This window comes from Thermobia domestica, chromosome 7 (genome assembly GCF_964235325.1).
Source record: "Thermobia domestica chromosome 7, izTheDome1.hap1.1, whole genome shotgun sequence".
Taxonomy (NCBI): Eukaryota; Metazoa; Arthropoda; class Insecta; order Zygentoma; family Lepismatidae; genus Thermobia; species Thermobia domestica.
Window position 1 is genome coordinate 157,646,063 of NC_137460.1, and position 13,930 is coordinate 157,659,992.

At 37.3% G+C, this 13,930-nt stretch overlaps 1 protein-coding gene across 3 annotated transcripts in view; it reads right to left on the minus strand.

The window, feature by feature from the left end:
- Nbr (exonuclease mut-7 homolog) overlaps positions 1–13,930 on the minus strand; it is a 134,975-nt gene that overhangs the window by 19,113 nt on the left and 101,932 nt on the right. For all 3 annotated transcript variants that reach the window (XM_081765485.1, XM_081765483.1, XM_081765484.1), the window contains exon 15: positions 3,188–3,316. In XM_081765485.1, the coding sequence (XP_081621611.1) occupies positions 3,188–3,316 (129 nt within the window). The remainder of the gene's footprint in view (positions 1–3,187; positions 3,317–13,930) is intronic.

The window sequence follows — 13,930 nt, forward strand, 5'->3', positions numbered from 1 at the left end:
ATTGTATTTTCAATAATTAATTGTAGTGTTCAAGTGTACTTTGTTGTGTGAAGAATGGACAAACGTTACCAGACCACAACCTACGGAGTCTGACTATTTTCTCTACTTGATGACGAAAAACGAATAGCAAACACATACCTTCAGGATAGATGTTGACGTCGTTAGGAAGCTAAGGTGCAGCAGAGTAATCTCCAACTACTGGCGATAATAATGCTGCTCAGATATTCCAAAGTCGAACGATTGTAGAACTGGTATTACAGACTAGTTCACCATAACTAATGAACAGTCTCAAAGTAACTCTCGCTGAATTATAAAATGTCAAATGACTGAACTGAGAGTCTCTTCTCCGTTGAGTGATCGTCTGAGACCTCTCTCCGTCGAATGATCCTGATCTCATCTTCGTAGAGTATTTATGTCAAACCTGTTACTCTCCAAACTGCCACCTTGCTTCACGTTGCTCCATGTGTTTGCTATCTCATTGCCGAAATTCACATTTCTGCAATGATCATCAAGTAACCAAAATCTCCAGACGTCTATCTCCGTAATCTGACAATTTTGTCACATCCTAAAATTTGTGTCGATGTTAACAATTGACAAATAATAACATAAACATTACAACTTACTCTCACAACATTCCTGACACAGCATTTCATCTTTGTTATTGTGTGTAATCAAAACATTGCACATTCACACGTTTGCATTTACAACTGACATAACCAAAACAATACTGGAATAACATAATTTTGTAATTTATTTTCTCAACCTAATTCTTGACTTTTAATTTTGTCTTTAATTTTATCTTTTAATTTTCACACATTCATTTATCTTTATTCAATCTAATTATAAAATTTTTAGAAATAAAATCTATTTAACTTCACTCCCTCAACAATATATAATCCAATTTGTTGGACCTGTTCTATAAAATAAACATCATTGCTCACATAAAGAAATTAAAACATATAGTCCACCGAGACAAATTTATTGAGATGTTTGCATTCAACGAAATGGTAACCTTTAGCTTTGATAAGAGCTTTACAAATTCTAAGCATTTGTTTGATTAATTTATCCAACTTTTGCGAAGCTATGCGATCCCAGTAGCTTTAGGAGCCTTTCAAAGACCTTCAGTATCCGTTGGCATCTATTTATGGACTGTCCTGTCAAATTCATCTTACAAGATTTTGATGGGTAACAAATTCAATGACTGTGGTGACTATTCCATATGTTAGTGACCTAAGCATTGAAGATAATTACTGCATAGCTTGCAAGAATGTTTGGGATAGTAATCCTGTGGTAGTACAAATTTACTGCCCCAATACACGTTCCTGATGGAATTCCATGTCTCACTTAAACGTTCTGAAACACGATTTTGTCCATTATTCAATTAATTCGAACTAAATTATCAACTTGGTGGTCTGTAAAGCATGTTCAAACAGTGAGGCTACCTTTTCCGTTCCTCCGTGTATTGCACGGTCGAGATGAAAGCGCTCTTCGGTACAACGACGCACAAACCTATAGCATGGGAAGGCGAAAAGTTGGAATTTAGATTTGTCGGTCTATAGTGCCTTATTCCATTGTTCGTCGTTCCTGTTTTTTGATTTTATTTTACTTTTTGGCCCAGGAGTATCTTTTTCTAATGTTTCCTGCTTGAAGGAATGGTTTCTTTACCGCAATCCTACCTTCAAGACCATAGATCTGAAGGTGTTGGGCCACCGCCCTATCTGATACCGAATGGAAATGGCTCTTCCATAGTTCTGTTGGTTCTTCCGGAGCGGTTAACATCTATTCCGTTTGCTTGTTTTTCCAATGAATTTGTCCTTAAGAGAAGTTATTATTTTTGGACGATCAGTGGGTTTCCGTGTAATGTTTACATCACTTTGTGACTATCTTTCACGAGTTTGGCGCAGTTCTCCGTCTGATCACTGAGCGATTTTTCGGGGAGAATGACTCTTCTCTCAAAATAACCGCTTAAACACGTGCTTAAATTCTTAGTTAACAGTTTTTCTTCTGTATTTTACAGTATTTGCATGTTCTTCACAGTATTCAACTGGTTCACGCGAATAAAAACAGTAAGATTGCACATCACAGATTTGCATCCAACAGGGTGTCTACTAAAATTCTAAAATGAAATTTCGTGAATTTCTCGTGACCTTTTCTTTACCAAACCATAAAATTTCGAAACATTCACGAACTAATAATAGTACCCGTATTCTGTAGAACTTACTTATGTTATCTCTACTTTCAAAGGCTGTTCCCTGGAGCGATAAAAACTTGATGTCTTCTCACAGTTGAATACACTGGTTAGATGCGTAGATGATTTCGGCGATGCGATGCGATTTGCATCACCACTGCTCAATGATGCTAGCTGAAGGACAATCTCAAGAGCGAATTCGGCCGAATTTTCATGCATGCGACAGAATCATGCTTTGCTTGCAATTTCGTAGCGTCTAAAGCCGACCATAGACATTTTTGGCGGTGAATTTTGGCATTTCATGGAACAAAAGTTTCCAGTGTTTACTTATATTTGTATAGATAGAAGGGGAAAAAAAACCTAAATTTTGTGACTTTTTCTTGACTTTCATGACCGTTTTCTGATTTCGTGACCGATAGACACTCTGTCCAATTTTGCCTATATTACGACAAGACTGAATAGCGCATATACAATTGTTCGTTGAAGTAAAGAGAGAACTGCTGACAAGGGTTCACACACACCACCACTAGTGTCGTTGAAACGATGCATCATCAAAGCGTGACGTTTGTTGTCTGCTCATTAGTTAATTGTTTATTGCCAAGCAGTTTTCCTCAATAACTTTGTTTCGATGTTAACAAGATCATGAATTTTCGTATCGTTATGTGAACAACGTTGTTTACTTTTTTAAGAAAAAAGTCCAATAAACATGGTTTTGTACGGACAGAGAGTCTTATTTGGAAAACTCTGAAAAGTCAAATGTGCTCAGACTTTTGACAATGATTGTACTTAAGCAAGATTACTTTTTACTTCCTATAACGGATTCTATCACGTCATAACATCAACATGTCCTTCATGGCGATTTTTTAAAATCGAACCATGTACACAGGGCGTTCTCACCAGTGTATAAGCGTAAATACGGTAGTAATTTGTGATTGACTTCGTTATACCCTCTTTTCGTTCCCTTAAGTAAGGACCAATCAACAAGAAGAATTAACTTACCAAACATCGGCTGAATATGTTTTCCTTTTTGACTTGTATGTTGAAGTGGTTTATGACTTCCCTTAACTGTTCCTCAGAAGTTTCGCTGGTAACTTGATAAATTTGATCTTGAGGAAGATGTTGAGATAACTGCAAAAATAATATAATATAATAATAATAATGATGATAATGGATGAAGAAGAAAAAGAAGAAGAATTAGTAAGACCTGCCTTTCGGAATGACATTACAATTTCCGCTACAATGTTGTCGATTTTTCGTGACAGTAAGAAGTATGTTGGGCGGTGCACTATGGATTCATGTGTGTGATTTAGGCAGTTGGTGGGCAAAGGAAAAAGATCTTCCCGATTTTCAAAGAGGGTGAATTTTCGATAAGCGGTTGGTTAGACCAATTGTATCCAAGACTGCTAGTGAGTTAAGTGTATTGAGCAATGGTACACAGTGAGATTGCGTACAAATCTCATACCAAGATGATATTAGGAAGAAAACTAGCGGATGGAAATTACAAGCCTAGGTGAGAGGAATCGCCAAATATTGAAATAAGTGTCACAAAGAACGTAAAGCTAATATGGCCCAACTGACAGCAGAACTCAATTAGCACCTGGAATGATATGTTTCTACAATTACAGCCTGACGACACCTGTATAACCTCAACAACTGGGTAGAGCCAAAGGGGTAGAGCGGAAAATATGGATCGCCGATAAAAGAGAGTAATATGCCCTATTTAGTCATCTTTCTCTTTGTTTCTAATAGGCTGAATTTATGTATAACGGACATCCACAAAGAGATGTCTGCTCCAGACTGCCTACTTTCTACAAGACCGCAACTTCATAGTGTTCCGTTGGTTGTATTATTACTCTCAAAGAACAAATTACTGCCAGTGATCTTGTGGACACTAAAGGTGAAGTCTATCTAAAAATGTTTACCTTTAAACTAACGTAATCTTTCAAAGATAACAACACATTAATACAAACGGTCCAATTTGTTCAGGCGTGGTTGGAAGAATATCAAAGTGAGCCCCACCACCTCCCCTTCTTAGCTCAATCTTCTGACTTGAACATTGTTGAAAACCTACGGTTAGTTTTAAAGCAGGGAGTTCCTCGTCCATTGTAATCGTTGACGCGAATGCTGCATTGCACGAGAATGCTCTACTGTTCTCAGCAAATGAATGACAACTTGTATTCCTTAAATCCACGACGAATACAAGCTGTACTACATGCTAAAACTGATTGAACGGCGTTATTGATCAGGGAAGTTGCATTTCGTTAAGATGTTTCCATTTATTTTGATAACTAGTTAATGTAACTTGAACACCTATTGCCTTCATAATGTATTCTTTGAATTATTTCACTGTTATTAATATAATGAGGTGGGCGTCATAAGATCCTAAATGGCCATAGATGATTCACATTTCTTTGATTTATTTTCGTGTATAAGAGTACAGTTCCTTATGGAGAGGTAAATGGTCAGGACTTCTTTATTATTATTTTCTTTTATTACAAGACTGTAATATAATTTTATAGACATTATATATTCTATACGAAACCCCATCATAGGGTTCTGATAATGCAATACCAATGTTAAAGCTGTTTGTAAAATTCCAAACTAGTATCAATATTTCTTTGTATGCTCCAAGTTTGTTACTAGAAACTCCTTCACTATAAGCACAAAGGTTTGAAGTTCTGGTGAAAGGCAAATTCCTGGTGGAAGACATATGGACTCCCTTTACAGTAACCTCTGTTACTTAAAATACACAAGTATGCAGGAAAACAACAAAACTATTATTGAATCTTTTTGATTAATGGAGCAGTTCGACTTAGAAATGCATTCTTTACAAATTACTTCCATTTGTAGAATTGAAAATTCTAAAAGGAATGGCGTTTGTTTGATCGCGATACGTTCAGTCGTTAGCGAGTAACAGAGGAAAAAAGATTTTGTGATGACATAATACGTGGTCAAGCAGCGAGAGCAGGCTTCCATACCAGTGCCAAGCATTTCGTTTGTGAGAGGTGCGGTGGCACGGTCTAAAGTGCGATTTCCTTTCCCAGAACTGATTGCATGCAGACTTAGAAATGTCATCTGCATGTAGAAAATGATAATATGTGATGGTAGGCTGCACAGAAGTTTTTTTATATTTGGTCTAGGAATTAATTCGTGCGGGTGGACAAGAGATGGCGCAACGAACGGAGCGTCCCACAGTTCCGTGTATCCACACATGTGTTGCAAACCCCTGTCATCGCGTATCGTTCGTAGTATAGGGCAGTGGATTAAAGCGTCAACAACACCAGTTTGTAGTTAAGTGAACATGGCGCAATTTGTGCCTGATAAAGTGTTTTTGCGGGGTGTCCTGCTGCATTACTTTAACATGCAGAAAAGTGCGACTGAAAGTCATCGTATTTTGGTGGAAGTGTATGGTGACCATGCTCTAGCTGAGCGAACGTGTCAGAAGTGGTTTGCACGGTTTAGAAGTGGTGATTTCGGCTTGGCAGACCAAGAGCGAGCTGGACAGCCAAAAAAATTTCAAGACGAAGAATTGACAGCATTGCTCGAGCAGGATTCGTGTCAAACGCAGGAACAACTTGCAGCAGCATTAGGCGTTGATCAAACAACAGTCTCCAAACGCTTGAAAGCCATGGGAATGATTCAAAAGATGTCACATTGGGTTCCACATGAATTGAAAGACAGAGACGTTGAAAGACGAAAAACCATTTGCGAATTGCTGCTTCAACGACAGAGCAGAAAGGGGTTTCTGCATCGAATTATTACGGGTGATGAGAAGTGGATCCATCACGAGAACCCTAAACGAAAAAAGGCCTGGGTGAAACCAGGTGGACCAGGTCCATCACAACCAAAACGAGATATTCACTGTGCAAAGGTTATGCTGTGCATATGGTGGGATATGAAAGGTGTGGTGTACTATGAGCTGCTGCAACCGGGTGAAACTATGAATGGAGAACGTTATCGACGACAATTAATGCGTTTGAAGCAAGCTCTGGCCAGAACACGACCAGAATGGGAGAACAGACATGATAAACTTATTGTTCAACATGATAACGCTCGCCCACATGTCGCAAAACCGGTCAAAACCTATTTAGAAAATGTCGGATGGGAAGTTTTACCCCACCCGCCGTATTCACCAGACGTTGCTCCTTCGGACTACTACTTGTTCGATTGCATGAACAACGATTTGATTGGACAGCGGTTTACTTCTTCAGAAGATATCGAAACATGGGTCTCTGACTGGATCGCTTCCAAGGATGACGACTTCTTTCGCCACGGAATCCGTACATTGCCTGACAGATGGGCGAAAGTGGTGGCTAGAGATGGACAATATTTTTCTTAAGGTATTTATGTATTTTGTGTTTGTACTACAGCTTCAATGTGTGCGTACCAACCGCACGAATTAATTCCTAGACCAAATAATATTATAAAACATAGTTTTTACTACAAAGCATAAGTTCAGCGTTTCACAGAAGGAACTAAAATTTCGAAAGCAATACCATGTAACGGACGAGATTGCTACAACACCTAAGTACCTTAATAAAAATAAATAAATAAATAAATAAATAAAAAAAAAATCTTCCGATTCCCAAACATAAGTATGTTCATTTTCACGGTTTATTGCAATTTTTAACAATGACCCTATAATTTTGTGCTTCAAGGTATGTACAGGAGGGCAACTTATCAGCCAAAAATGAAATAACCTGTAAAGTTTGCCAGAATACGAAAAACACTTTACCGGTTAAATTTCTCTTATTCGCATCGCTCTTCGAGGAACAACTCTCATCACCCGTTTCATCATCATTGTCACTTGATACAGAAAAACGATGAATCAATGTCCTGAGGAACACTGTCATCGTCACTGATTCCTTCTACAAGCCGGTATATTTCAATCCCTAATTCGCATTGTACAGCTTATTTCTAAAGCAGTATCTGCTGAATCATTAGTGACACCGTCGCTATTACCCTCTAATGCTTCGTCTTGACTACAACTGTCAATTGCATCTTGTACGATATTTTTACGTTGGTAACTGGACATAGATCGGTCAATGGCTCGGATTCTAAACCTTTCAATAATATACTTGAAACAGCATTCTTTCTCAGTTTATGTGTAAATAATTCTCCTGGCATTAGCCAGAGGTGGATCTAGACGGTAAAAACTGGGGAAAGGGGGGGGGGAGGCGTCAGAATCCAAACTTATATCACGTTTACTATAAACTTTTAAAAATATCTAAATAATAGCTTAAATTATTTCTGTTACTCAAAAAACTGGGTGTGCCTAGGGCCCCCCGGCCTCAGCCTAGATCCGCCACTGGCATTAGTTTTTCTATCAGTAAACCTGACTGCTCGAAGTCGGACTCTTCAAAATGTTTGGAACACGAGTGTTTTTATTTGGCACAATTTTTTTTTATTAATTTTCTTCAGCCATAATGTATATCAATCTGGTGATTTCTCACGACTTGGAAACGTAAAAAAAGATACTTTATGTCCTTAGCTTTAATCGCACGAGAATAACAACAGAAAACACAACACGTGTTAGGCATTTCTACTTCACTTCACAGACACAGCACGCGCAGTATTAACACGTGTTTTTTACTTCACACCAGTGTTTCTTTCAGAAAAACAATGTTCCGGGGGGCAGGGGGACACAGTATTCGGAGAGGGACATTATTTTCACACAGTACTATTATATTTATTATATTATAGACTTAATATTTTAGTCTCCTCCGAGGGGCGCTCTCAGAGCTCCGGGAGACAGTGCTCCCCTAAAAACGTCTGGAAGAAACACTGCTTCGCACAACACTACGTAATTACTGCTCTCTATTCTTTTTTATACTAATGCTCTAGGAAAAACAACTAACAAAAACTTCCCTCAAGAATTCAACACAAAGCAAGACTGCTAACAAACCCAAAAAAACTATCTATTAAATCCACTGCATAGAAGGAAGTGGTTGCTAACTCCAATTGAGTTCCTCGTGTAGCCCACGCATGACGTAAGCATTTACGATTCATCAAAAAACCCTATAGAAGCTGAACGAGACGGCCTACGAAAATATTAAAAAATACGGGTCTCTTATTTTTTGTTACTCTTTCCATTGCACCAAGCTTGTTTTTAACTCGAACTGCTCCTTTAAGTATCAACAATTAGAGAAATTGTGCCTAACAGAAAATCACAAATTCTGCTATTCTCTTGATATCTCCAGAAATGATAATCGCTAAATATATGGGCACAGTTCAAGTAACTTCACGTATGCTACTTAAATCTCAGCTACATTCGATTCAATTTACCTTGAAATACTATGGCCCACATACTTAATGGGCATAAATTCTATTACAAAGCATAAATAACAAATCTGTTTATTCTTTATTTTAAAAATCACCTATTACTTTTTTTTTTTTTTTAAGCATTAAGCTACCCAACATTTTCCTCTTTCATTGCTAACCCTTATTTCTTGACTCATTGCTGCGTTTTAAAGTTAATGGCAAATGGGCAGAAAGTGTTTAAGCAATATTTAACATGCAATTATGTGATTGTTTGCTAATTGTAGTTGTGAAGATACCTGAAAATTGACGGATAAGGTTTGACGGTTAACCGTGAAACAATTCCCTCTTTGCACTCACTGAAAAATTTTGGCTAAAATATTTTGAGATGATGATTTTAAGTAAACTGTCAATGTTATTTAAGATATAAATTACACGAACTAACACCAAGACCAAGAAGGTAACCTTAAAGTATCGTGGTTCTCTTTATTAAAAAGCTTAAGAGGAGTGCATTAAGGTACGCATATCCTCATTATATGTAAATAAAGTGATAGTAAACTCTACTTTGAAGAGCTCACACAACGTCCATGTAGAGCATAAATCCAAAACAGCACAAAAATTTGTTAATATCAGTCATATAAGCCATCATCAAGAATCAAACTCATGACCTTCGGAAACTAAATCTAGCCTGTGCATGCCTATAACGTAATAAAGAGAATACATGAGGTTAGAAACCTTCCCAAATTATATATTTAGCAATTTTAGGTGATCAAATACTAAAATTAGCTCTGGAGGCCATGACTTTGGTTCTGCCAAATTAACCCACCAAACATGAAATTTTAGTGTTCGTTCATGTACCCATGCCCTATAAAAGCCTATACTCATGACGTCATTATTATTTATCACGAACGGAAACGAAAGGTAGTAACTAGGTTCAGCTCATCACTTTCCTCTTTTACCTTCTCTAGAAATGAATGTATTCTTTCAAAGTAAACCATTACACATATATGTTCTTGTTTTGTCATAAGAAATAACTCCTCAATGTTATCTCGTTACATGAGTATGATTAATCGTTATTACAATGAACCAATCAGTTTTAAACAAAACGTAAATGTGACGTCACAGACGAAAACAAGATACTAACTAGGTCCAAAATAACATCATCTCATCCCTTTTCTCCTTCTCAAAGAATGAATATATCTTTTCAAAGTAAACAATTACACACTGTTTGCCAATTAAACACCGTACTTGTTCAAACAACCAATGCCAACAATACTGTGACAACGAATATGTAAGCATATGTAACACGATATAGTTGACGATTCTTTTCAACATATGATTATAAGTCAATACACAAAGAAGCTTTTTAAATCTTTCCAACAGTTTTTATTTAATCCACAAACGAATACAATATAAATTATTATTGTTAACCAAGTCCGGGATCGCCCCTCCCCCTCTTTTATGCGTCTCAAATAAATGTATGCTTTCCTGGACACACTTTTTGACAATTGAATATCGTGGTTCGAGTCCCATAAGTCCCGTGAATGAAAACTATACCTTAACCAAAAATCAAGTATTCCTCCCAAAGTTTTCGAGTTAAGTTGATTTTGAGTTTAACGTCCTGTTCAGCAGCTAGGATAGAACCTACTAATTAACGTGAAATCCAAACCGCTTAAGCTCCTTCCGGGAATCGAACCCTGGTCTCCCACGTTAAAGGCGCATACGCTAACCGGTTAGCCACGGAGGAACTACAAAGTTTTCGAGTTTCATATTAATACTAATACTAATTTATACTATTACTGGGGTCTACTAATTCATAATGTAATAGGTCATCAAGAAAGAGATAAAACCTTGTTTTAGTAATTTTATAACCATAAAAGGGAACGAAACAAGCCATCATAACTACCAAGCTAAAAATCCCACTGCCGTGTCGTGACAAAACGCTGTAACTTTGGCGGAGAAGTTTTGCGAAAATGAGCCGTAAAGTTTTCATTCGAAAATGTGATCTGTATCGTGTAGAACCAGTGTAACTAGGCAATAATGGTCAACCAATCAGTTTTCACCAAATTTAATCACACAACATGCATTTACGTAACATTACATGTAACCACGTGTTTCCAAAGTCAAGATACACTGGTTCTACACGATACAGAACACATTTTCGAATGAAAACTTTAAGGCTCATTTTCGCAAAACTTCTCCGCCAAAGTTACAGCGTTTTGTCACGACACGGCAGCCCAGTTCAGTGACGTCATACGAACACATTAGCTCGAACCAAATACCTCTAATTCATTCGCACCAGTAAGGGACGCGGTAGCTCAGTGGTAAAGCGTTCACCTCTGGTGTAGGGGGTCCCTGGTTCAAAGCCCGCGAAAGTAGTTTTGTGGTGGGCAACATTATGCTCGGGATACTCCAATTTTTCTCCCACACTTTCATTCATTCTCATCGTCACCGTCTCCTTTAGCCTAACCGGCATAAACATGGGACGTAAAACTAAAGATTTCATTTGCACCAGTGTTAGTCCATCTCATCAAAGGGATAACAATCTCCAAATTTTATGCCATAAAAGGGAAAGAAAAATAAAAAGCATTCGTAAACCTGTACTATTTCATAACGTAATGAATCATCAAGACCATATTTTTAGTAATTTTAAAGAATCATCATAACATCTGATCCAAAACTCCCAATTCAGCGACGCCAAGGTACCTCTGACTCATTCGCACCAATGTGCATGGCCCCTGAATAAGCATAAGCAAAATTTCAATAGGTGACGCAATCCCGGGCCAAAGCATCCCTGATTCATTCACTATGGTCCATGAGGCCCCAAATTGGGTAATCAATAGTTCGATAGGGTGGGGCCTATACTACTCTGTTGTTTAAGTTATTTGTGGTGTGGAATAGGTGAAAGCAAATAAAATAAATGAAATGAAATCTTTAAGTTTTACGTCCCTCGGTTATGTCGGTTAGGCTAAAGGAGACGGTGATGAGAAATGAATGAAATGGTAGAATGAAGAAAGTGGGAGGAAACGGGAGAACCTCGAGAAAACCCACGAGCACGGTGTCTGTCCACCACAAAGTCCACACTGTGTGAGCTGGGATCGAACCAGGGACCCCAAGCACCGCAGGTGAACGCTCTACCAGTGAGCCACCGCGCCCCCCGTGAAAGCAAATAAAATTACTGTCTTTTATTTATATATATTGATTACTCGTAGTTACTATAAAATTATTTATTCGTCTAAAATAGCTTTAATTGCTTTACGTTTTACACTGGCGCAATCTATGACATTGACTTACACAAAATGCACATGCTAATATCTTTGATGTTGAAGTCATTCATATTGATAGAATTAGTAGAACGAGGTGCCAGGATACAAGTATTAGAGGCTTAAGGTCAGTAGCTGCAACATAGGAACGCACTCATTTTTAGAAGTTAAATAAGCAGAAAACGAGGGTCTCTTACTAGAAGTTGAAATTGAAAGAAATGTAAAGGCTGTCTGATACCAATACATACCAAACCTGGATCATGTCCAGCATATAGTAAGAAATGTTACAAGCAGGGGCGTCATTTAAGGGAGGAGGAGGGGGAAATTGCCCCCCTCCCCAAGAGTTTGAGGAATACATATACTGTAATCGATTATCTATTAATATACTAATACAAAACATGAAAATCTTATGTCGACAGTGCTCTTGCCCCCCTCAAGTAAAGTCTGAAATGACGCTCCTGGTTACAAGTGCTTTGATTAGCATCACTTTACGATACTTGTTCTGCAGTGTTGCCTGTGAAAAACGATCGTAATAATGAAACAGTTTTACAGTTTATTGCATTCTAATGAAGTGTAAATTGCAGAGGTACAGGAAGGCTTATTAAATATGGTCTTGAAATCTACACCAGTTTGTTGGCAAGGGTTGAAAATGAAATCAAGGTGGTTTGCAAAAGTCATATGCGGAAGAGGATCTCGAAAAAGCAGAAAGATGAAGAAAATCACATAGATCAACATACTTTGAATCAAGACAACAGAAGTGAGAAAGAGACTGAAATTACTTTGGCTGTCATTAATGAGAGACGAGTTGTAAGGAATCAAGTGGACCAAAGCTAGGGTTATGTGACTTAGTCACACGTGAATTTGCTAAAAGGGACGATAAAGTACATCAGTTGCTTAGAAGAGAAGGTGCAATTGCGAAAAGGTTTTGAAATCTCAAGCTGATTAAACCCTTGTAGTGGTATATTCAGTCTATTCGACAATCCTGCCAACTGAAGTACATTTTGTCGAATAGCATCTAAGACTACTTGTATGTGAATCCTATCAATATTAAGACAAATAAAAAATCGATGGTTTTATGGTTGAGAATGGGAAATTGTTTTCGTATATTTACTTTTAGTATTTTTTAGTCTTATGCTCAATTCAATTTTAATTATTGGTAGAAACTACAACTCGTAATTACATGTATTTTCAAATATTAGTGTATAAATGAACTAGCATGTAGATACTGAAAGATCATTAGTCATTTTAATCAAATTACCCTAAAGAAGAAAAATCTTGTTTTGATGATTCTTTTCTTTACATGATTTTTAACAGCAGCGAAAGAACTGCATTAGTACTATAGTGCACACTTCGAACTACAAAGTCCAGGTCAGTGTCACTGCGCCAGTGATTCTACTGTAGATGCCATGGATTCTAATCTTTCTTCTTCTTCTTCTTATTATTATTATTATTACAACAACAAATGAATCAGTTTCCTTAAAATAAATGGGAATAAAGATTATTCTGGGAAAATTTATAAGTAATTTCGAGCACAAGTAGTTTGAAATCTTTCTGGTCGCGACCCTATTAGATGAATACGATATTTACCGTTTTTTCTACTTAAGTTTCTGACCCAACCAGGGTAATACATACTCAACTCAGATCCAGAAACGGAGTTTAATCGCAATATTACCTTTATATATTTGAATATGCACGCACGTCTTAAGAGATCTGTGATTCGTACACTAGACCAGCGGTTCTCAACCTGTAGTCTAAGAGCTCTCATAAGATAAATATTATTCACTAGTTTCTTGAATTTTGTAAAGAAATAACAGTTGGGATCTGAGGAACCACTAAAAAATAATGAGGTGCTGGTTTAACGTTTTATGTATCACTCCAATATTTTAAATACTCAACTGGCTATAATATTAATGCTACTGAAATATCATTATTTCCAGAAATAGACACAACGTACATGAAGAACTTCGAACTAAAGTACTCCTTGGCGCCGGACATTTATCAATCTATTAACATATTTTTTAGTGCAGTTTGAACCTTTTCTTGAACACTTCATTGTCTTATTTTGGAATATTTTGGTCATATGAAAATCACTAACTACTCTCCTGCTAATGTTTCCTCGAGGGGATGAATAATTATATAATATAGTCTGAATGTTACGGGAGCTCCACGCTTTAAAAGGATTGGTGACCACTCCAGAAAATACCTGCTTTATGCCGCTGGG